This window comes from Myotis daubentonii, chromosome 5 (genome assembly GCF_963259705.1).
Source record: "Myotis daubentonii chromosome 5, mMyoDau2.1, whole genome shotgun sequence".
NCBI classification, from domain to species: domain Eukaryota; kingdom Metazoa; phylum Chordata; class Mammalia; order Chiroptera; family Vespertilionidae; genus Myotis; species Myotis daubentonii.
Genome location: NC_081844.1, coordinates 93,049,639 through 93,075,432, shown reverse-complemented (window position 1 = coordinate 93,075,432; position 25,794 = coordinate 93,049,639). Strand labels below are relative to the sequence as shown.

General features: G+C 40.9%; 1 protein-coding gene across 5 annotated transcripts in view; it reads right to left on the bottom strand.

Moving 5' to 3' along the window:
* The window catches only part of GRIA1 (glutamate ionotropic receptor AMPA type subunit 1), a 278,293-nt gene that overhangs the window by 58,644 nt on the left and 193,855 nt on the right, over window positions 1-25,794 (bottom strand). For all 5 annotated transcript variants that reach the window (XR_009453116.1, XM_059698981.1, XM_059698980.1 and 2 more), the window contains exon 11: window positions 24,812-25,182. Coding sequence is in view for 4 of the 5 variants with exons in the window: in XM_059698981.1 (XP_059554964.1) it covers window positions 24,812-25,182 (371 nt within the window). In the remaining variant the exon portion in view is untranslated. The remainder of the gene's footprint in view (window positions 1-24,811; window positions 25,183-25,794) is intronic.

Sequence of the window (25,794 nt, the reverse complement as noted above, 5' to 3'; positions counted from 1 at the left end):
TTTTCTATGGGAGATCCTTATTCAGAGGTATGAAGGGCCTGGATAATTATGAAAACTCAAAAGTGTGATCAGATCTGACTCTAGGGAATTGCACTTTGCACCATTAAAGATAAAACTCAGGATGAGACTCTCAAAGCTAAAGGACCAGAGAAGAATGAAGCTTCTTTGAATCCAGGGATATGTCATTAAAATGAGTTCCAGGTTCAGGAAACCCCAAACCGACAGAGATCATTACAAGGCTGGAGGATGAGCCTGTCTCCTTGATAAATATCAACTAGAAATCACTATGTTTAAACACATCTTGATTATGTGCAAAAGAATCTTGCCTCTGCCCAGATTCTCTATCCAAACTCGATGTTTATGAATCTTAATTGAAAGTTTCAGTTTTCATACTGCTACCTCTCTTCTCTTATGGCAGTGTTTCTCAACCTTCTGGCCCTTTAAATACAGTTCCTCATGTTGTGACCCAACCATAAAATTATTTTCGTTGCTACTTCATAACTGTAATGTTGCTACTGTTATGAATTGTAACGTAAATATCTGATATGCAGGATGGTCTTAGGCGACCCCTGTGAAAGGGTCGTTCGACCGCCAAAGGGGTCGTGACCCATAGGTTGAAAACAGCTGTCTTATGGCAGTGATTGCCAAAGGGCATAACATACTAGCATCTACATATGCAGTTCTGATAAGAAGTGATGAAAATTGGAGGTCAGACATTTTATAGAAAGAATTATAGAAATAACCCTTTATATTATAGCCCTGTTCCAGTTTATGAAACACAGTGATTTCCATTAGCTCATAATTCTTGCCACAACCCTGTGTCCAGTTTCCTACTCTCTCCTTACCTGATCCCAGAGCAGCCTTTCACACACGGGTTTATGCCATCCTCTGTGATACCTCTCTTCACTTGGACACCAGCCTCTCCTGGTTTTCCTCCTCCCTCAATGGCTGTCCCTTCTGTCGGCTCTTCATGACTTGGAATGCTCAGGGGTCCTCTTCACTACCAACACTCACCCCCAAGGTTAGCTCATCCAGTCCCATGGCTTTAAATACTGTATGTTCATGATTCCTAAAATGTTGAAGTCCAGTCTGAACTATCTCCCCTACCTCCAGACTCATGAGCCTGTTCTGTATTTCCTCTTGGAAGTCTAATAGTCATCTCACACCTAACATGTTTCAAACAGAACCCTTAATTTTTCTCCATTTCACATCTGTTCCTCTATAAATGTTCCCCACCTCAGTAAATGGCATCATCGTTCTTTTAGATACTGAGACCTAAAACATTAACTGCCCTCTATCCCTCACACCCTGTTTCCAATCTATCAGAAATCTAACAGAAATCAAATATATTCTGTGTCAGACCACTTTTTACCAACTCCACAGTTATCACCCTACACTAAACCCATCATTTCTTGCCTAGACTAATGAAATAACCTCCTAACTGGTTTCCCTTCTTTAAATTTGCAATAGTCTGTTTTCTACACCACAGCTTGAAGGGTTTCTCAACCTCAAAACCATTGATATTTTGGATGGGTAATTCTTTGTGGGATAGAATGTCCTATCCATTGTAGGATGGTTATCATCCTTGGCCTGTACTCATTAGATTCCAGTAGCCCAGCTACCCCAGTTTTGCCGGCCAAAAATGTCTCCAGACCCCATCAAATATCTCTTGGGGGACCAAAACTGTAAATTTATCACTCATCGAGAACCACTGTGTCAGAGAGAAATACTTAAAAAATGTAAATCATATAAAATTGTTCTCCTGCTCTAAACTTCCCAATGGTGGCCGCCAGGGGCTGGGGGTGGGTGGGATGGAAAGTTACTAATTAACTGGCATAAAGTTTCAGTTAAATAAAATGAATAAGCTCTAGAGGTTTCCTATACAACATTGTATCTATAGTCAACAATAATGTGTTGTATACTAAAATTTTGTTAAAGAGGATAGATCTCATGTTAAGTGAGAATAATCAAATAATAAAAAAAATTCCAAGTTACTGACAACTGACAGTAACTGAAACACCCTTCCCTTGCCTTTTTACTTGGCTAATACACTCTTAGCTTAAATACAACTTCTCCTAGGAAGCCTTTGCTAGCCTATCCCCTCATCTGGTCTGAGCTCCTTGCTCTCATAACATCCTGCTCTTCCTCTAACGTAGTACACATCACACATAGTACACATAGTATACATCTTCTGGTTACTGAACTGTGGACTTGAGGATGGGAACTGTGCCTCACTTATCACTGTATCCTTCCCTTGTGCATAGCACAGGGCTTAGAGTGAAGCATTTCACTAACTCTAACGTGGACTGACTGGAGTTGCAGAATGAACCTGGGCTGTGCTAAAGATAGGGATTTGATACCCAACCTAGTTGGGCTGCTAGAAGCAGATATAACTATGAGATTACATACTACCATGTCTTAGGATCCTCCCTCCCTCCCTCCCTGCCGGGGTCCAACCCCAGCGGGTCCAGGGGTCCCCAAAGGTGTGGACGGAGTCGGCGAAGAAGGAACGATACAGAGATAGCGTTCAGTTGATCATCATAGCCGGGTTCGCTTGTCAGGGTCTCCAGCCAGGTTCTGTACAGGTACTCCAGTCAGGTTCAGTGTCCAGGTTCCAGTCAGGTTCTCCTGCCAATCTCTGTAGTCAGGTTCAGTCCAGGATCCCTTGCCATGTTCTCCCGCTAGGCTCTGTCTCTAGGCTCCGAGGCCAGTCCCTCTCCAGGATCCTCCAGCATGCTCTCTCCAGCGAAGTTCTTCTGTCTCTAGAGAACGTTCTGTGTAGGTTCTGTGCCTAGGCTCTGTCTCTCTTGGTCCTGTCTTCCAAGCCCTGTGTCCTTAGTTCTGTGTTCTGAGTTCTGTGTGTTTCTGTCTTGTTACAACTGTATTTATACCAGTTGATTCAATCCTATCAATCTCTATTACAAAGGTTAGGGCGTTTCTTATCTCCATTCCAGGGAGAAAAGATTATGTAGTTTAAGCATGATTGTTCGTAGTCAAAGGGATTAATTACCCGCCTGGCACTTAGTTGAGGGGTTTTATTCCCTCCCTAACTTCAGGGGAAAATCCCTACCTGGGGATTCAACCTTTCTCGGAGAGGTGACCTTGGTTAAAACACAGCGCCAAGAAGGTGAGCAAACATATTAAGAACAGTATGCCATATATGCCAGGTCCCTTGAAACAGCAAGCATGGACAGGCTCCCGGCACCTCCCTCCCTCCTCCCTCCCTCCCTTCCTCCCTTCCTTCCTCCTTTCCTTCCTTCCTTCCTTCCTTCCTTCCTTCCTTCCTTCCTTCCTTCCTTCCTTCCTTCCTTCCTTCCTTCCTTCCTTCCTTCCTTCCTTCCTTCCTTCCTCTTTCTTTCTTGTCAATCCTCATCCAAGAATATTTTCCCATTTATATTTAGAGAGAACGGAAGGGAGGGGGAGAGACACAGAGAAACATTGATGTGAGACAGACATATCGGTTGGTTGCCACCTGCATGCAGGTGGGATAGAGTCTGCAACTGAAGCAAATGTGCCCTTGACCAAAATCAAATCTTGGACCCTCAGTCAGAAGGCTAATGCTCTACTGTATTTACTGAGTCAAACTGGCTAGGGTAGCAATTTTCCTTTCTTATTCAATAGTTCCACAATTACTCTGGTGAAACATCAAGGGCAATCTCTGCTCCTAGGATTGTTAGAGAAATCCTTGGTAAGAGAAACCTTTTATTCAACCAGTACTATGTACTTTGTGAGCATCTACTCTGAGCTGGATGCCAGATGCCTTCTGGTGGAGAGAATGTTCCATATAAAGGAACTTGTTGTGGAGCTTACATTCCAGCATGGGTGATGGCCATTTTGTGCATAATAGCATAATAGGTTACTTAATTGCTGTTGTAAACATTAAGGAAATTGGGGGCATAGGTGGGAAACTTTGATGTGGAGACAACTGCAAAGCAAAAATCCTGAGTTGAAAAGGTAATGCAAGGTGCATCAGGAACGAAAGAAGGCCAGTGTGGCAGCAGTGGAGGGGTGGGGGGTGCGGGTAGAGGAGTGCTCTGAATTGAGGTTGGAGAGACAGGCAGGAGCCAGAATAGATTGGGCTCTTTCTTTCCTCCCCACCCCAGACCTCTAGAAATTGTTTCCAGTGGCTTCACTTTTAGGGCACATGCTCCACATTTATTCCTTCTTTAGATTTGTGAACTTGCCATTCTCACTTGAACCAACTTTTCCTCCCCCCACCATGGAAGTCCTATTCATTTTTCAATGTCAAGCTCAGTGCCTTCCTCCTCTGTGAAGAACAAGACCTTGAAGAGCCACAGCCAATAAGGAGTGAAGAAAGGCACAGACTGGGGAATACTGAGGTCAGCTTAAATGGGACAAAAGATGTCTTTCTAGGGAGGCCACGTCAGAATATGGCAGACCTTGGCATTTCTAAGTGATTTATAAGGGAGACAACATAGTGGACAGTTAAGAACACACAGTTTGGAGCTAGTCAGACCTGATTTGAATCTGGGCTCTCTACTTTATTAGCTGTGTGACCTAGAGCAACTCTTTGAATCTCAGTTGTTTGTTTCTAAAGTAGGGGTAATTATACCTACTATAGGCACAGGGTTGTTATAGATAACATAGAGTTGTTAAGGACTTAAATAGATAATGTATGCAAAAATAGTTATAACAGTGTCACAAACATGGTAAATGTTAATCAAGTGTTACCATTATTACTATGATCATCGTCATCCATCCTCATTCTTCCTTAACTAAATGGTAAGTACATTAAATGAGATAACATGTAAGTTCTAACATAATGTATAGCTCATGGTGAATTATTGATAAATGCAAGTTCACATCTTTCACAATCTTTTTTCAAATAAGGACCGTGCCATTAACTTCTTTGGCAGGCACTTAGTGAGCCTGCAAAAGATATTTGTTGAATACTGAATAAAGGTTGTACTCACTACTAATCTTCAGCACTGTGCTATGTACATTGTTACAGGCTAATGATATTCATTATTGGAGAATCTTTGCATATATATTTTTCAAAATTAGTATAGGATTAGATAGAAAATTTGGGGCAAATTTATATGAACTACTCTAAGATAAGGAGGAATAAAAAAAAGGATTTTAATAGTTGAAAAAATGATTGAAATGGCAATTGTTTTTCTTCTCTCATTCAACTGTTAAAAAATAATGGAATCACAGTGAAATGAATCTGATTTAACTACAATTGCCCCAATGAAGAGGCTGACCCAAAGGACCCAATGATTAGCAACTGTGGTAATGTGATGGCTACTGAAGTGGTCATAGGCCCATCAGGTCTTAGTTGAATGTTCCATTTGCTAAGAACTCACTTCTTGAGTCTTTAAAAGCAACTCAAATCTGCTTCAGTCATTTGATTTCCCTTGAGAGAGGTAATGTGACAAAGGGAAATGCTGTAAAACATTTGTCTTTCCAGATTCTTATGAATCCCTTCATACAGGCACTGTGACCCCTGAAAATCAAAATTGGTACAAGAGGTACAGAGGAGACCCTTATCAAAGAGCAAATTTACTTAAATACCATACTCCCACGATGCAGTTACATCCAAAGTTAATTAGCTTGAACTTAATTGTTCATATAGCTTTCCAGGAATGGCTCTATCACAGAGTAAAGTCCATTTCTATTATCACTTTATTTTAATTGACCATTACAGAAAATAAATAATTTGGTGTCATATGAATAAAACTCTTCATCAGGTAATGAAATAGCAGTAACACAATGTAAGATTTCTACAGTAATTTACATGGTTTATATCAGTGGCTCAAAAATATGCTCCACTAAATTTCATTGGTCTGACAAGTAAAAGAACCATAGAGGTGAGTTCAGATAACAGGACCCAGTCAGTGCAACTCACGGGGAGCTCTCCAAGGTCCTGGTGCCTGCAACTGGATCCACTTTGTTGCTCTAATTATGTCGTGGATTCCCTCAGCTTCTGCTCTATCTTGTTCACCCTGTGTGTGGCAGGGCACAAGGCATCCCAGCAAATGTTTTTGTTTTCTTATTGGGGACCTTCATAACACCTCTGGACCCCCATGAGTGGCATATGGAATATTAGGGAGGGACTGCTCTGTACCAGGCCTTCTAGTGGAAATGGATATAGAGATGAGTAAAAATTGGGCTCTGCTCTTAGGGAGCTCACATTCTAGTTGGGAAGAAAAGAGAGGAATTATAGAATCACAGACAATATCCTAATAAACAATAGAAACATATAAAAAATACATGGGGTTTCTGAGGGCAAGAGCTGTCCTAGCAGGTGGAGTAGAGGAGAGCAGGAGAGACTCCACAGAGTGATTTTTGAGCTGGTCTATGGAGAATGAGATGAGGTGGCATAGACTCTCTAAATTCAAAGAGTCCAGGAGTTTGGAATGCAACAGAACATAAGAGAGGCCAGGATATAGCAGAGGTAGAGACAGAGACATAGAGATAGAGAAATACAGATGGGACTAGAAAAGTAGAAGCCAGACTTTAAAGAACTTTGCCATGTCCTGAGTCCACTGTAGGTCCTAACACATACATTTGGTAAAACTGATTGATTGAATTGTTTACAGAAGTACTGAAACAAATGTGAGTGTTTTGGAGGTTTCAACAAATGATTGAATTGTTTGATTTTTGCCAGTACAGTTTTGATTTATTGAGTGTGCAGCGTTTTGTTTTGCGATGACTGAGGGGGATATTACTTATTTTATCCTTTTCAAAGCCATAGCATTTCACCATGGTTGACATAAATGGGAGGAGAATTCAAAGATGAAACGGAACCAAATTCTGCACAGAACAGTTTTTGCTCTTTGGTTCAAGGCCATGGATGAGTTTGCCTTTTGTGAGAGTTTCTTTTATTTTTATCATGTGCAGAGAGATGGGTGATTCATGACTCAGTCAATACCCCTGCTTTAACTGCCCCAGCAATCCATTACTTAGTAATAGTCTTAGGTCTTAGACTCAACTGGCATAAAACATGCTACCTTAAAAAACTTTACCTTTTTTACTTGTCTATCTCTCTTATGGTATGACAATGTAATCCACAGCTTTCTGTACACATTGAGTTGGAACTAAGAGTCAATAAAAGCCATCATGTTTTGAATGCACAACTAATTCCTTCTTGTTCCTCACTACCTTCTATGTCATGTGACATACAATTTCTTCTTTTAGGTTAATTTAAATGAAAGAGAATTCCTCTCTGCCTTTCTCTGGCAGCTCTAGAGTTTTGTGTTGTTCCATGTTTGAATCTAAAGGACACCTTTTCTACCCAGAGTGCCCTCAGTTTTACCCACCACTTTTAGGTGTTTTGAAATATGGTCCAGAAAACCACTGACAGGCTCTCAGCTATTTGTTCTAGCCTTTGAGGAAACAACAACCACTGGTGCTCCAACAGAGTCATACTATGTCATATTTAGAAAACATTGCAGACCTGATCTCATCCCAGTCTCTGTGTAAATAGAATCCCTTCTGCACACCCGACCCCATTAGAATCATCCAACCTGTTTCGTCACCTGTGAGCAGGCTTCACAGACACCTAGTTACTTGTTACCAAGACTTTTTCTAAAGCCATACTAATTAAGGTAGAGTGGTATGGGGCAAGAATAGACAAGTATATCAACAGAATCAATAATCCCAAGACAGACCTATATGCATTTAGTGACCTGATGTATAAAAAGGGGGCATGTAGTGGAGAAAAAGGATGGCTTTCTTTTTTAAAAAATGTATTTTTATTGATTTCAGAGAGGAAGGAAAAGGGAGAGATAGATAGAAACATAAATGATGAGAGAGAATCATTTCATCATTGGCTGCCTCCTGTATGTGTCTTACTGGGGATCAAGCCCACAACCCCAGCATGTGCTCTGACCAGGGATTTAACCATGACCTCCTGGTTCATAGGTCAATTTTCAACCACTGAGCAACACTGGCCAGGAAGAGTGGCTTTCTTAATAAATGGTGCTAGTTGCACATGGAATATCCATGTATAACAACAACAACAACAACAACAACAACAACAACAACAACAATAATAATCTTGACCCTCTACCTTGCACATGTCTATATGACAGATCTAAAAGTGAAAGGTAAAATTTCAGAATAAATCACAGAAGAGTATCTTTGTGACTCTGAGATAGACAAAGATTTTTTAAGCAAAACACAAAGAGTGCTAGTCATAAAGTAAAAAAAATCTTACTAAATGGACTACATTAAAATTATATATTTCTGTTCATCATACAACACTGTCAAGATAGTTAAAATGCAAGCATGAAATAGAAGATATTGATAATTCAGACATCTGAAAAGGGCTTTATATATCAGTGATATGTAAAAAATGCTTGCATAATAATTAGAAAAAAACAGGTAACCTAATAGAAAAATAGGCAAATGACTTACAAAGGTATTTTAAAGAGGCTATACAAATGGTTAATGAACATGAAAAAGGTACTAGTCAGAAGGTAAATGAAAATTAAAACCATAAAATGGTATTATAACTCACCCACTTGCTAAAATAAAAAAAGGAAAATGTGGAGTAACTATAACTCATATACATTGCTGATGAGAGTGTAAATTTGTTTTCAGTTTGAAAATAAATCTATTTATAAACTGAAATTTATTTGTAAATTTATTTTTAAACAGTTTGAAAGAATCTACAGCAGGAAATTATAAATAAGGTGACATAGGAATTCCTCTTTTAGAACAAAAATTCACATATATTCATCAAAAGAGTTTTACAAGAATATTATTGAAGTATTATTTGTAATGGCCTTACACTGGGAACAGCACAACCCAAATGTTTGTCTGCAAAGATAGTCACACTTCTGAATTTATTTGTGGCTAAATAAATTATGGTACAGCCACAAAATGAAATACTATACAACACTGAGAATTAATGGGCTAGAGCTATATGTGATAATGGAGATAAATCTCACAACATAATACTGAACAAAAAGAGCCAGACATAAAAGAATACATACTGTATGTTTCCATTTATGGAATTCAGTAAAAGTAATCTATGTTGTCAGATATCAGAATAGTGGTTTACTCTTCCATGGAGAAGGGGCAAGAGAGGATGCCTGAGTGGCACTGATAGTGTGGATGAAAAGGGGCCGCATGCTAACCCGACAAGTTCAGGGAAGGCCTGCGTGGCAGCCTTGCAAACCCAGAGACCTAAAGTAACCACAAAGGATGGTCTGAAATTAAAATGTTTTAACTAAAAGCAGTTTAGGAAGGCAGTCAGATACTAGGCTAGAATCCTCCCTGACAAAAGTCAATCTTTACCTTAACTGAGCCTGTCTATAGTCTTTAGCATCTAAGATAACATACCTTTGGAATGTCAGGATAACTTCCCTTTTCCCAGACCACTCAGGGCACAACCAATGCACCATGGCAGAGACTACAAATCCTCTCATTGTTATTTTTATCATGTTAATTGTTAACCACGAACTATCCTGTAAAAGGTATATCATACTTTTCATCCAACCCCAGAGGTTTCCCCTGCTTTGCTTTCTTCCACCTCCCTAATCTGTCACCAGTGAATTTCAGGTAACCCACTTACATCTTCTTTTTTATTGTAATGTATAAAATAAGGTGCACAACTGCTATTCTCTGGAGCATTATCTCTATGCCTTGTGACTGTAAATGAAATAACACATAAATGAAACCAGTTTTATCATCGGCTACTTGATATAAGCAAGAGTTAAATTCCTACAGCACCTCACTAATGTTAAAACACGATAGTAAACAAAATATTATTTGAGGACCTGCTGTATTTCTTAATTTGAGTTCTGATTCCACAGGTGTTTTCACTTTATGAAAATTAATTGGGCTGTATATTTATGATTGTGCACTAATTTATTTGTCATACCTCAAAATTTAAAAAATCAGTTGTGTGTCAAAGGGAGAAGATATGAGGAAAACCTTTCTCCAATTAAAATCTGCCTTTGCTCAGCATGATTAAAACAGAGGTTGAAGTTTTAAAAAAATAAACTATAAATCTTTGGTAGGCAGTTAGATAAACATGAGCAAGGACGATGGGCCAGGTACCAAAGATCACCAAGGAGGAAAGCCATGGGTGCGAGGTTGCTGAACCCAGGTCTGGTCTGACCACGTGGGTCTAATACCTGGTGCTGTTCCCACCACCTACAACAAATCTTCCCTATATAAGTATGAAAAATTTCCTTTCTCCCTTGAGTTTTGATGCAACAGATACAGTGAAATGTAAGAGCCATTGGCCTGATGAATTTGCTTCTGGCTCAATAATATGTCTGCCCCTTTTTCTTCTCCAGCCAGGTGGGGAGATGAAGATTGATCTAACAGTGCCTGTCTCTCCATTTTGGATCACCTATGGATGGCACTGGGGACCCAGGATACACCTGAGTTTCGTAAGTTCACTGTTCCTTGTGTCTTATTTCTCCAGTTAAATTATAAACATCATGAAAACAAAGGCCTGATGTTTCTTATTTCTGTGTATTCTCTACAAACTAAGAAGAGAACTGATCAAAGGGGCTCAGTAAAAACATTCCATGGTAGCATGTCAGATCATTCAGACTGTGAGATCTGAGAAGGAAAATGACTTGCCCAAGGTCACTTGGCCAGTCATCTCTTCTCACTCCTGTTCTTGTCCAGCCAGGCTTCCTACACAGCCCTGCTGAGGAAAAACAAACATGCCCCTTTTGTTCTGTTCTCCTTGGCTTAACTTCTTAGTGTGGAGATGCAAAGGCACAGCAACTCAGTTTTGCTAACTGATTGTTCTGCTTTGCTGATTCGCTGAGCAAATACTACCTAATGTGGGGACCTTTGGCTGTGGGGAGCAAGAACAATATGTACAGTTTCAAAAACACATAGGCAATGACCTCACTCATCTCTTTGTTCAGACCTGCAAAGTGAGAATACACCAAGCTCTTGTATTCCTCCTATCTCTTTTCATTTGCCTCCAGGGATTATAATCAAGTTCAAGGCCGTACATATCTTGAAAGGTTTTGAAATCTAAATATCAATCTTTTGAAAAATTGCTCATTGTTTGTTAAGGGCCACTTTGGTTATTTGCAACAAAAAATTCTTTATCCAAGGTTGGATTATAAAATGTTCAACGCTAACTTAACCCACTGTGTGAACTCTCTTGACCTTGGTTTCCCAAATTACAAAACGAGGTTATTAGACAAGAAACTGCCTGACTTTTTAAGGTATTATTCCATTGGGGATCTAATATATAGAGTCATTAACTTAAATAATTACCAGTGTCTATTATGGATACAAAATATTAAGAAGCCCTGACTACATTGAATATTAATAAGTACTAACTATTAACTGACAATATATATCTATATATCTATATATCTATATAATCTATATATAGCTATACCTCTCTGTATATATACATATATACAGTGTATATTTACAAGAAAAGAGAGGTAGAAAGATTACATACCTTTTATTGAGCACTTATTACATGTCAGGCACCATGCTAAGTACTTTAAATACCTAATCCCATTTAATATTTACAATGATTCAAAAAGTATTACCTTCATTTTATATGTAAGATGTGGCAGGTTGTATACTGAATGGTAGAATCTATGTTCCCTTCCCTCTTGATATGGCTGGGTGGGCCATGAAAGATAATATATCTCTGCCTGCTTCTCTTTGAATACTTGTTCTTGGAACCTAGCCACCATGCTGTGAGGAAGCTCAAGCAGGGCATAGAGAAGGCACATGTAGGTCTTCAGGAAAACAGCCTTAACAGCCAGCCATGTGAGTAAGTGAGACTTCAGATGATCCCATTCCCCAGTTGTCAAGCCATCCACAGCCCTTCAGTTTTTGCATCTGAAGTCCCAGACATGTATAAGCAGGAACAAGCCATGCTGCGACGCCCCTTTTCAAGTTTCCCAACTCCTGGACTCCATGAGCACAATAAAATGGCTGCTGCTGTATGCTGAAATTTGGGGTGGCTTGTTATGCAGGAGTGGTAGCAGAGGCGCTGGATTGCAAAGCCAGTTGCTCAGCATCACACAGCAAATTAGTTAAGAGGAAGGATGAAGCCCAGGTGGAGCTCCAGAGAACTTGGTCTTAACTACTCTGTGGAAAAGTCCTGAATGTTTACAGGTCCTGCAAAAACAGTGTTTGTCACCCTGGGATGCAGGGGAAACCACCATAATGCTCAGAGAGAAATAAAACCAAATGCTCAGGAGATCAGGAGGGGATTGGTGGACGGTGTGGCTTGGCAAGGAAGGGTCATTGCCTCGGAGACAAGTTATGCTAGGAAAGCAGGCAGGAGCTCACCCCCAGGTCTGCCCAGGCTTGAGCTAAGGAATAAACCTAGGATGGGGTGAATAATGCTGCCAATATCCTCGAGTCATAACACTGTACCTGGCAGCCTTTCCCTTCTCCTGCGAACAGCCTCCAGACTTCCCTCTGGCTGGTGCTGGGCCAGGAGCATAGCCAGATAAGGAGATATACATCAGTGAGTCTCAGAAAGCTTAGCAGGAATAAATGATTGGTGAGAGGCCAGGGATGAAATGGAAAGGAAGTAAAGTGATTAATAACACAAATTAAGGGAAAGAAAATTTTTGAAACCCCTGCTCTATGTTCGGTACTAGGCAACATACATTAGCCTCCTTTTGCTCATGTATTCTTATAAAAATCCTGCAGTGTTGGTATTTATGGTCTCTTGCTCCCTTTTTAAAGTTGAGGAAACAGGCTTGGCAGTTAAGTTACTAGCTCAAGTCATATAGCTAGTTTACTGGTGGACTAAGATCTGAATCCAGGTCTGTCTGAATAATTGGTTATTTGGTCTCAAAACACTGTCATCTCCCCTTCTTTGTTGGTCTCCCTCCACCTTCTGACCATCTTACCTGGAGTTTTTTCCATGAGTCTAGCTTTATTTCTTAGAACCAGACAAGTCTCCTTTTGTAGTAAGCCATCTCAGATCATTTTAGTCCTCAGATCTTTCTCTCTTCTCTATCAATTGACTATAAATCCTACATTTTGGAATTATTCAGATATACATTCTACTTTATTATCTACCTTTTCTCCTATATATCTTGGTTTCCCTATTGACTTGCAAAGTCAGAGGTCTGAACTCATATTTCTTCATTGCATCTGCCATAATGCTTATCACTGTACTTAACACAAGGTTTAGAATCTTAGACGGTATTCAATTAAAGCATTCGGCTCCATAATCTTCTCTTTTATCTGTAGAAATACATGACCACACTAACCAGAAACAGAACAAAATAAACGCCTTTTCATTCTCTCTCCCCATTCCAAGAATGGGTACCCACATAGAGACTCGGACATGAAAGAGAAGATAAATACCAGGTGAGTGCACAGCCAGAATTCCACATGTGGGAAGGCATCTTTTTGCCTGACCTCCCCTTCTACCTACTGCTTAGGAGATAAATAACTTGGCAGCAGCAGTGTCTGGGACTCTTTGAGCATCCAGCCAGGACCTTCTGATTCTAGAAATTAGACCCTAGCTGACATGCTTCCATCCATGGTTGATCAAGCCTTAACACCAATCAATAAAGATACTCCACAGGGAGTTGGGAGTTATTTTCTGGTGGCAACTGAAAAACTAGCCCAACATAGCCCATTTTCAATTCCATGTGTTTCTTGGTTGACACTCTCATGGCCTTACAACAGGTTATATGGCCCCCAAAGTCATGGTATTGTGTCATTAAATGTTTTGAGTTCTGAACCTTTGGCTCCTGAGCACCTAGGGAAGACTTTGATTGACAGGTCCCCTGGCTTACCACCTGCCTGCTTCAGTGCCTTTGCTCAGGGCGATCCCCACCAGAGATTTCCCTCTTTACTTTGCTTTTGTGGAAAATCTTATCTCTTCTTTCAAGGCACAGTACAATGCTTCCCAGAAGTCTCTTTTAGCTGCAGCCCACACTCATTTTTCCCTTCTAAGAAGAACTCTGACACCAACTCTACACACCACAGGATTTAGCCCTTGCTTACACATCCCCCTAGTTCCCTATGTTTCAGAGAGGGACTATAGTGCAGGGTAAAGAGCCTGTTCTTTGGGACCAGAACCCTTTATTTCCCTGCTGTGCAAACCTGAAGTTCGTTACAAAGCAGCACAGGCATTCTGTTTGTCCCCCTTAGCAGCTGTTTCATTGGATGATGAACTGTCACTTCTTTCCTCGGACTTCTACTGATGGACAGTGGGATACTTCCAGCTTTTTAAAACAACGGTGAGCCCCAGCCGGTTTGGCTCAGTGAATAGAGCATCACCCTGGAGACTGAAGGGTCCCAGATTCGATTCTGGTCAAGGGCATACCTTGGTTGCAGGCACATCCCCAGTAGAGGGTGTTCAGGAGGCAGCTGATCGATGTTTCTCTCTCATTGATGTTTCTAACTATCTATCCCTCTCCTTTCCTCTCTGTAAAAATCAATAAAGTATATTTTAAAAAAATAAAACAACGGTGAAATGAACATCCTTCTACATATACCTTGTCACATCTGCATAGCCCTTTCTATAGGATAAGTGTAGATTCCAGCTATTTCTTGCATCCACAATTTTTAGGCCATTTGTAATACTCCCCCTCCCCCGCCCCCCACCTCATTCATACCTAAACTGCTATAGTTAAAAACATGCCCGCTCCAGCTTTTGGCTCTGACTATGGAACTCACCATATACTCATAGTCACTTCCCAGCTGAAACCACAGGTTTGTCTCTTCAAAGTGACACCAGTTATATCTTTGCTCTTGTCTGTTTCATCACCTTCCTTGCCCCAGCTGGCCACACTATATTTACATCTGATGGGCATAGAACACACTCTGGATGTTACCTCTCCTTCCTCAGAGATGGATTTTAAAGACAAAGATACTGTGAGGAATAATGGAAAACATTCTAAAGTAAAAAATGATGAACTGTCACTGAAAAAAAGTTAGGATGCTTTTTTTTTTCATGAATTCAAAACTTCTCAGGGAGCCCTCAGGGACTTTCAGAAGACATCTGGTCATGGAAGACAATGGTGTGTCAAGAATAAATCATAGGCCTGGCCAGTGTTGCTCAGTGGTTGAGCATTGACCTGTAAACCAGAAGGTCATGGTTTGATTCCTGGTCAGGGCACATGCCTGGCTCGATCCCCAGTAAGGCACATGCAGGAGGCAGCCAATCAATGATTCTCTCTCATCATTGATGTTTTTATCTCTCTCCTCCTCTCCCTTCCTCTCTGAAATTATATATATAAAAGAATAAAACATGGGTGTTAGAATCAAGCAGACATGGGTTATAATCCCAACTCTGCTGGGACACTATGGATAAGGGGGCTAGTCATTCTGAGCCTCAGGTTTCTCATCTGCAAAATGGTGTTGGTGTGCTGGGGCAGTGCTGTCATGATGATTAGAAGTAATATGACCAGAGTGTGTGACACATAGTAGGTGCAACAAATGAAAGCTGTTATTGCTATTATTTTCCCAAAAAAGAGACAATTAGAGCATTCCTGAAAGGGTAACTGGTAACATTAGGATGATAGGGAACTTTTTTATCTGGGTCTATTTAACTTCGTTTTCTTCAATTCTACCTTTTCCTCCAAACTCATTCAAAGAGCAGGACTGAGTTGCAGCAGGTGACACACCTTGTTAGTGACAGCCAGAAATTCTCTCCATTAGGTTGCTTTCTCTCCATTAAATGAAAAATACGACATGGTCTTCGAAAGTGCACATATCCATTCAGTAAACATGTGTTGAATAATTAGAATATACAACAACCTAAATCATGTTTTAAATGAGTTGCAGAGATAAGTTTGCCAGTCTGTGTCTTGATAAGAAACAGATATGGGAACAATAGTGGAAGATTGAAGACATAAGATGGACATAGGTTCAGATGACAATGGCAACAGCAACACCAATGTCAACAGTATTTGCTGTTCGTGTAAGCCCTGTGCAATGGAAAAGCTTTCCATGAATTGCCATTTAATGTTCAAAGTATCCTTTTGAAGTAGGTCTTCCTATTAATCATCCTCATTTTCCAGAAGAAGAAACTGAGGTGTAGAGAAGCTATTTTCCCATGCTCACACAGCTAGTAAGTGGTAGCCCTGGGATTCAATCATGGGTAGCCCTATTCCAGAGTTCAAACTATAACTGTTACTCAAAAACAGCTTCAGATGAGTAATTGGGGTTGAAAGACAGCATTTGAAAAAGGGGAAGGACTTGAGCAGGAACGATGGGAGAGGTCCGTCCAAGCAAAGGCAATGACAGGGCACACAAGTAGCACGGGGCTTGGGAAACAGAATGAAGCTCAACTTGATTTGGCTAGAACCTTGACTGAACCTGCGAATTAAAGGGAGACAAGCCTTAGATAGAGGCTGGGACATACTAGCGACTGTTTTGCTCCAAGTTTGGAGAGGGGGGAAGTAAGACAGATTAGTGACTCACCCAGTGGACTATTGGTAGACTGAGATTGAGCTTCTTTCTAAGCTCCTCCTCTAACCTCTTGGGCCCACCCTCTGTGACAACAGTGCACCTGTTCTACCCCCCACCCATCGCCCCCTGCTTGGGTAGGACTCTCCATTCCACTCCCAGCAGCTATTGTGCCTCCTTAAGCCACTAGATAATCACAGTGACTGTCATTACCCAGGTGTATAATATCTGTGTTTGTGTGCTTGATGCCATTTCCTGCTAGGTACCTCAGGCTTATTTCACCTATTATCTCCCTTGAACATAGCTAGGGTACAAGTATTCATTTGTCACAGTTGTATGATGTACCTAACTCATATTTAAAACCACCAGGTTCCTAATACATTATCCATAATTTAATTATGCTTTCATTTTTTCCCTATATAGAATTTAGTACTTCTTTTCAGATGAACTATTGGGTCTCTTGATCTCAGATGCTGTATTTCCAGAGAGGGTTTAGGAAGAAACAGAGGATTCTCTCCAGGAAAATGTGGGACCTAGCAAGATGTAGCCATGGGCAGGCTTTTCTGGGTATAGAGACATGAGGACCATTTTTCTTCTAGTGCAGCCCCCATCCATGGCCTGGACTTTCCAAGGCATGTGAAAGAAAAGAAAAAGATAGCAATCAGATTTTATTGGAACCAAAAATGGAGGGAAGGGGGAAGAAGAGAATTGACCAAAAAAAATGTAAATAGGATTTCATGTGTGTCTAAATGCATTAAAGATACAGTGGTGTTTTTATACTTCCAACCATTCTTCCAGGGGTCTCCAATTAGCGCCCCACAAGCTGAATCTAGGCATGCTTTTGTTTCATCTGTGCAGCATTCCCATGACAATGACTGATCAGAACTGAATGGGAGTGGCCCTCTTGAGCTGACACATGGGTGTCCCAGTTCATCACAGCCCTCAGTTGACCTCCATTCTTGTGTTACTGAACTGACACTAATTACCCATGTGAGCTTTGCTAAGTTCCTTCCCTCCCTATAAGCTAGAATCTTCACTTATTAAATTGGGATGAGGTGTTAATTACACCAGAAGCTAAGTTCTAGAAGGGCATGGATTTTTGTCTGCTTTGTTCATTGATGTCTCTGAGAGCACCTTGAACCATGCTGGCCACATAACAAGTACTAAATAAACATTTGGTGAGTGAATAAATGGTCCTAATCATTCCTTTCAGCTCTGTGAAACACTTTCTGAAAATTTGCCTATTGTGATTTTAGAGGGGAAAAAAAAATCTGTCCTTCAATGAAACTATTCAAATCTTGGAATTCCAGAGCAGTCCAGAGAGAGCAAGCAATTTGACTTCCCCCTTGCTCATGGCCAGAACTGCTGGCTGAGATGCAGGAAATGTTTTTCATTTGTGTATCCTGAGAAGCCTTTATCCTCCTGTCACTGCATTCATTTTAATACTCCCATGGGGCTTTTGGAACTTTTGACACTTGGGCTCTTGTGCTTTTGAATGGTCTGTGAAACTGCTCACTATCAGAGCCTGGCTCTGGGCCTCATGTAGCAGGAGATTAAAGTTGTAAAGCAAAGAGTCATTGAGCTCGCCGAAACCGGTTTGGCTCAGTGGATAGAGCGTCGGCCTGCGGACTGAAAGGTCCCAGGTTCGATTCCGGTCAAGGGCATGTACCTGGGTTGCAGGCACATCCCCAGTAGGAGATGTGCAAGAGGCAGCTGATCGATGTTTCTCTCTCATCGATGTTTCTAACTCTCTATCTCTCTCCCTTCTTCTCTGTAAAAAATCAATAAAATATATATTTAAAAAAAAAAAAAGAGTCATTGAGCTGGAGTCCCCCAGGGCTGTCCATGCATGGATCACACCTGCCATAATGGCAGACTCCCCTTCCCTGTGCCAATCCCTCTGCATTGGTGTCGCTTAAAATGTCTAGGGTAACACATCAAGGGGAATGTACTTGGGTGAATCCCTTTGTGAGCTCCTCCTGGTATGAGGAGGAAGAATCACTGGCAAGGCCTCCACCTTCAATGGCCACTGTTACCCCCTATGTGCCCAGGGCCTTATACACCAGCAGGTACCATACCACAGGGCCATGCAGGCAAGGCAGACTTTGGGTTTAGTGTTCATAGCTGTTGGTTGGCACTCTTTCTGGTTGACCCATGGACCTTTCTTCCTGTACCTCAAAACTGACTTCCCTGGACACCATCCTAGTTCAGTGACTTTCAAATGTTAATGCCCATCTATCCTGGGGAAAGAAGAGTACTTGTGAAACATATATATTCCTCTTTTCAGCTGCAGCATTTCCAAGCCTGCACATCTGGGGCAGGGCCTGGAAACCTGCATTCTGACAGACATCCCAGGTGATTCTGACTCTGTGATCCCAGCAGAAACTCCCATACCCAGTCCCAGGACTAAAAGCATCTATCGCCGATTACTTGCATCATTATTTTCCACAAATCCTTGTGACACAGATCCTTGCAGCAATGAATTTATATCCTAAATGAGGCTTATGTTTTCTATAGATGAAATACTTTATAATTCCAGGCTGCTTTTATGAATACAGGGTGTCCCTAAAAATATATACACACTTTGAATAATTATTAATTCCATTGGGTTAAATCTGAAAGGAAACATTAATTGAGCTATTAGCTATAAAGGGCGTATACATTGTGGGGGGACACCCTGTATTTACTCTCAGCATCCCTTCTTTGTCCTGCACCACTCAAGCCATGTCAAAGTAAGGAAGAGGAGATTTGCTTGGCTATCTCTGAAAAGGAAGGAGGGAGAGATGGGGTGGGGGGACAGGTTTCTCCTCACCTGTTAATGTTGAGGCTTTTGGTTGCTATGGAATTTGTGTGTGAATGCAAAGGTCAGACTGTTCTTCTGTTGTAGGTTTGAGCTCTGCTCATTGGCCACCCTGTTCCCATGGTGAATCAGTTAGTTGCAGGGCCCTCTGCGAGTCCATTAGCTGGGAGCTTATAGTATAGCATTCCCGGAGATCTCAAAATTGCCATCACTACCCCGCTTGAGACTTCTCACTGACAGTAATTATCTTCACTAGGTGGAGATAATTATCATACATTCTGATACAATTTAAAATCAAGAATAACAGAGGGTTATGAAATTTGAAGTCTAATTTCCATTTTTCCTCTAAGACCTTTCAAATCTCTCTCATTCTCCTTACTAAGGTCACCTGAACCCAGGAAAGTACTGACCCCATGGAAAAGCCAATGAGGCATGGAAGCGGTGGGAATAAAGAGCTGAAGAGGCTCACTTTTAGCTCACTGAACGCAATGAAGCCTTGGATCTAGACTGCTCTGATCTGGGCATTGAGGCCAGAATTATTATTTCAGTCACTTTTAGAGAAGATCCTTTTCTCCTCTTGGGTATGTTTTCTCATCTGTAATATGAGATGGATAACCAAAATCATCCTAGTGATCCCACCCATCCTAATGATCCACTAAAGGTCTCTGGACCTATAGTTCCACGTTTTTCAAATGCTCCCTACCTTTTGGATTTACCGTGGACTCTTCCCTCTCCTCACCTTCATGTATCCAATCCATCAGCAAGTGCTGTTCATTCTAGTTTCAAAGTAGACCACAAATCCACATACACAACTATAATTTCCATCACTGTAATTTCCCCTGGACGCCCAGGAAAGCATCTTGCTTGGCCCCTCTGCTTCCACTCTTAGCTATTCTCTGCTCTAATTCATTTTCATCATAGCTCCTCAGAGTGGTATTTTAGCATGTAAATCAATTCTTCGCTTGCTTAAAGCTCTCCAATATCTTTTCATTGTATTCAGAGTAAAACTCCAAATCTGAACTATGGCCATGAGGCCCTACATGATCTGGCCTCTACCTACTTTTATAATGCTATCTCAAACCCCAATTCTTTTCATTCACTACAAGTCATGCACACTGGTTACCCTTAGTGGAAAGCACTAAGCTCTTTTCCACCTGAGGGCCTTTACACATGGTTATTATGTCTCTCAGTTCTAATAAGCCTAGCTCCCTCTTATCTATCAGCTCCTCTGATAAACCTTCTCAAAACATCTTAAGTAAGTCCCCTTTAATACTACTTTCCTTATTATCTATTGCTATAGGAGGTTAATTTTATTCATAGTACATCACAATTTATACATTCCCAATTGCTTGTTCAATGTCTGTTCATACCACTATAGTGCTAGTTCCTTGAAGCAAAGACTCCCACCCTTATGCTCCATCATCAATGTATGTTCATATCCTCAGCACCTGGTACCATGCCCTCCATGCCATAGATGATCAGTAACATCTGTAGAATAAACGGATGACACAAGCCACAAATAGGAGAAAATGTATAGAAGGGAAGTTGAGGGAACTGAAGATAAATTTTGATGGTGATGATTATTTGTCTCTCATATATCCCTTCTCAAAATGTTCCTCTCTATAAAAAAGGAATCTGATATATGTATTAAAAATAGATCTCTGGGCCTACAAGTCAATTCATGGATGGCATTTTAATCTGTGATCACAACTAGGGTGAATTTTAACTTTGAATGTTAAAATAGGTTACACAGAACACAATTTTTATATAAACATTTAAAAGGAGGAGGGAAGAGTCTTTAAAGCACTTCAGTGGCATCTGTTGGCATGGTCCTTCATTGTGCTAATTACAGGTTATTTTATCTATTCATGGCGCTAAAGTCAGAAAACACTGACTTTAGATACTTTAGATCAGCGGTTCTCAACCTGTGGGTCGCGACCCCTTTGGGAGTCGAACAACCCTTTCACAGGGGTCGCCTAAGACCATTGGAAAACACATATATAATTACATATTGTTTTTGTGATTAATCACTATGCTTTAATTATGTTCAATTTATAATAATGAAAATACATCCTGCATATCAGATATTTACATTATGATTCATAACAGTAGCAAAACTGCAGTTATGAAGTAGCAACGAAAATAATTTTATGGTTGGGGGTCACCACAACATGAGGAACTGTATTAAAGGGTCGTGGTATTAGGAAGGTTGAGAACCAGTGCTTTAGACAATGCTGCTGATTGATTCTCCAAACTCCATTCCCACCCCTGCTACTCTAGAGGCTAGAACACCCAACTTCTTGCCTCCTAACCTCCCTTGCCATTAAAAGTGATCATGGGCCACTGTTCTAACTAATGAGATAGGGGAAGATGTCTGCTTGGGGTGGGGGATATTCTGTTACGCTTTTATTTCCTGATCCAAAGAGATAGAAACCCTTCTTTCCCTTTTTGCTGCTTAAATATGGACACAGAATCTGGGAGCTGCCATCTTGCAAACATGAAGAAAAGAGTCACAGAATAGCTGACCCTGATGCCACTGAGTCAAGCAAGAGCCACTGTCTACCACCACCTTTTTTTATCTGAGAAACAGAACTCTTTCTGTTCACATTACTGTGGTCAGGTTATTCTGTGATGTGCAGACAACCACATTTGGCCACATTTTGTTGGCGTTGGTCAATAGATCTTAATATGAATCGTGAAGAGGTTAAAAAGAGATAGAGTGTCATGCTTTTGAATGCAGATACAATTCTGAAGACACTTAGTTTCCCAAATTCTAAATTCGTGAGGATTTAAGGTCTATTCTTTCAGGAAATAACAAGAAGAATTAATTGAAACTCATTGGAAAGGTTGTTTGATATATACACATTCCTTAAAAATACCTTCCACTATAGCAGCCAAAAATACCTTGCACCATAGCACCATGATATGGTGTTATGCATATCATGAAATTTGTTTAATTCATCAGGAAATGTGTATAAAACATAAGCTTCTGTTGGTGTTTGCAGTTGTTTGCTTGGTCTGTGGCCCAGATTACTGTCAAATTATCCTTTTGTCTGACCCTAGCAAGAGGCCATCTCTCTTTAGCATGTGTTTCCAAGAAACATTGTGATGTATATTCTGACTCTGAGGCGGGGTTTTACAGGCCCCTAAGCTCTGGAAGTGGCCAGGGCAGGCTCCATAAAAATGAGTCCACCTTAGGTAGATAAAACTCCTTATTTTGTTAGGTTTACTCTTGTGTCTGTCAGACTCTTTAATTTTAAATGACAAATCTTTCCTCTCATTTCCTGTGAGGAAGAGCCTCAAATTTCCAGGCATTGCTGGTCTGGAGGGAACCAATGGCTGTTTCTTTTTTGACCTTCGACTTCCCCAGAAGGGAGAAGTCCAGTGGTTTTCAAAGTGGTGTAAGCACACTGTCTTCTAGTGCAGTTTTGTAGAAATCTAATATATAAAATGGGTAAAATAATAAAAAACAGCATCTGTTTTATACGCTTCCTTTGTGCTGGCTGGATACTGTGTTATGGGGTCTATATGTATCAATCTCTTAAATTTCATATCCGTACTTAAGGTAGAAACTCTTATTTCCATTTTACCAGTGAAAAAACAGAGGCATAGAACGTAGTTGTTTTATTAAAGATTGGCAGGAAGGAAGCTGGGTACATTCCTGTACAGTCTCATCTTCACTTATGTCCATTCCTGGGATACCCTAGTGGAACCCTCTGCTGTCCTAGAAACAGAAAGTCCTATTATAGGCAGAGGTCACACACTCAGGTACCCTTTCAGGGGCCAGCTGAGTAACTAAGTAATGAAAACAGGAAGATGGGGACTGCAGTAAAGGGGGGAATGTGTGGATCAGCTAAAGAGGCCACTCAGTTTTGGGTAACCATTGCCAGACTCCGTGAAGATTAAAACATGAAAAACATGCCTGGCAGGGCTGTTGTCCACCAACTGAGAGCTCTGGAGGAATGGTGAGGTGTCTGAGGCCAGCCCACAAAGGTGCCATTAAGAGGTAAGATGCCTACTGAGGAAGGAAATAATGGAGAAAAAACAAACCCATGGGTCTTTTGAGACACAGGCATGTTTTGACGGCTCTACATTATACCAAATACATAAGAACCATTTCTTCTCACTGTTTATCCACTGGCCTGGTCTATTTTTAAGTAAGCCCTTCCCCTGCTTGGTTCTATCTACTCTTCACCATGTGTTTGCCAGTATTGGCCAAGTATCTAGTCTCACACCTCCTCTCCCACACACTCCCCGCAACCTCCGACTGTCTTCTTATTTAAAGAAAAACAAAATTATAATGGTGAATAATGAGATGATCTAAATTATACAGCAGGCAAAGTGACTCCGGTGGGAAGCTCCTTAGAAAGGTTTTATTCCATTGCTACTTAGGAATATTGGTCCTCATCAACACTCAAATGCAAAATAATTGTATCTGTGGTACAGATGTCACCAACTCATGCTCATGAGGCCTTGATATGTATACAGTTATGCCCCCAGAAAGAGAGTGTGTGCAAATCTACTCATGGTCACTAAATTCTTAGCCATGCTTCCCTGCGTACTGTAGGAACTTGGTAATCTTTAAGGGGCTGCCTTCTGGAGGAAGAGTTCATGGACATTATGCCACTGTAAAAGGAAATATGGTCAGTGCTTATTTATCAGTAAGTTGGAAGAGATTTGTGGCACAAACACTTTAGAATGGAAAGAACATTACACACAAAGACAGGAGGTGAATAAATGTGGGAATTGATCTAGATTGGTGTTTTTCAAATTTCTCTCCCCTTCTTCCTTTTTCTTAGCTTCAGAATCCTTTCACAAAAGAAATATGATTCACCAGTCCAATATATAAAATAGGCAAAAATGGAGCTACTCTGATTCCTTGTGTTGGGCTGGAACCTCACTGATATGCTCACCCTAATACTCTTGATATAAATTAAGAGGCAGCCCTGAGGACCCTCATTTTTGAACCACCAGAAACAATTTTACATCTCCACCAGAACTAAATTATTTCCAAGGACTTTCTCAGAACCAAGAAAAAGAGCTTTTCTCTTAAAGATGAAGGTACAAAGGTCCAGGTGACTTGCTCAGGGTTACAAAGAGCATGCTAGTGCCCACTCATACATAGCCCGTTGCTCCTTTACCATTCAGAAGAAGGACGGGTGGCGGTCTGAATCTCAACTCACCTAATTGCTAGGTGTTTAACCTTGTCAAAATATTCAGCATTTCTGTGGTCCCTTAATCACAAAAGGAGAAATCATGAGAGCCCCACCTTATGCTTCAGTGAGGATTCAATGAGATAAATGCAAACAGAGAACTTAAAACCTTGATTGGCAAATGGTAGGTGCTCAATATTTGTTAGTTTTACCATACTACCTCCTCCATCCTTTCTCTGTACCTTTCAGCTACAGAACATCACATTTGTGATTATGCCTATTAGTCTTGACAGAGCACATCAGCCTAGAAGACAGAACTGGCCCAGACACAGGATGCGTCCAAATAAGCCACAGCATGCAACAGACGGTTGATGGTAAAGCATAATTGAAACACTGAGTACAAATAAGTCTGCAAATAATTCCTAACCCTAATTTTTCAGCATTTTGCTTGTACCAAGAAAAATATAACACTGAGCAAAGAGGCTGAAAAGAGCTGACTGACCTGGGGGAGATGTCACATCCTTGCTGCATGAAGGCTCCCAGGGAAAACCACAAGCTGTTGAATATTCCAAACTCATTGGATTGGTCACTGGTTGTCTGGTCCCGCCCTTCCTCAAACTCTTCACTGTGCCATTCGTAGGGGCTGAAGCGGCTGACCAGGAAAAGGACGACACTCACTCCAATGTAGGCAAACACAATGCACATCCAAATTTCATAAGCCAAAGGATCGAGGAAGGAGAAAACCCCCGGCTTGGACTTCTGTGGCTTTTTTATCATGATGGAGATCCCCAAACTCATAAATGGCTTGGAGAAGTCTATCACTTCTTCCCGGACCAAGGTGATAGTTAAAGGGGCCACAGCCACATCTGCTCTCTGAAAAAAAACAAAAACACACACGCACACAAAAAACAACAACAAAAAACAGAAGAAAGAAAGGAAGGAAGAAAAAGAAAGAAGAAAAATGCAGTTGAGCTCAGCAGCACTCTGTTCTCTTGATTCTTTCTTCACTGTGAATATTCTTTTGGGTCTTAAAGGATGTGAGTTAGAAAGAACCTTAGAAGTCCAACCCCTCCCATTCTCTATAAAATATTTCTGACAGATGGATGATCAGCTCAATGTCTTACAGGAGAGGTTGTCCTATTGTTTGACAGTTCTAATTGTTAGGACGTCTTCCTAACCCTACTAGAAGGAGATGTTGTGATACCTGTTTTGCCTGTCTGGCAGCCGAGCCTCCTTCCTGTTCTAGAAGAACCACTACTGTCCCACTCACAGTCTTTCTGGTTCACGTGTGGCTGATCACACAGTTACATCGTGAAGCACACAACATGGGTTTGACCATATTCCCTGGCCAGAATGACTCATTTAAGGATGGCATAGAACCCACGTCGGTTTAGTGAGCATTAGCTCTGAGAGGCAGAGTGAGAGATGCAGAAGCTAATTCATGATGAAATAAGTTGGATTACCCTGCATTCAGGGGTTATGCTG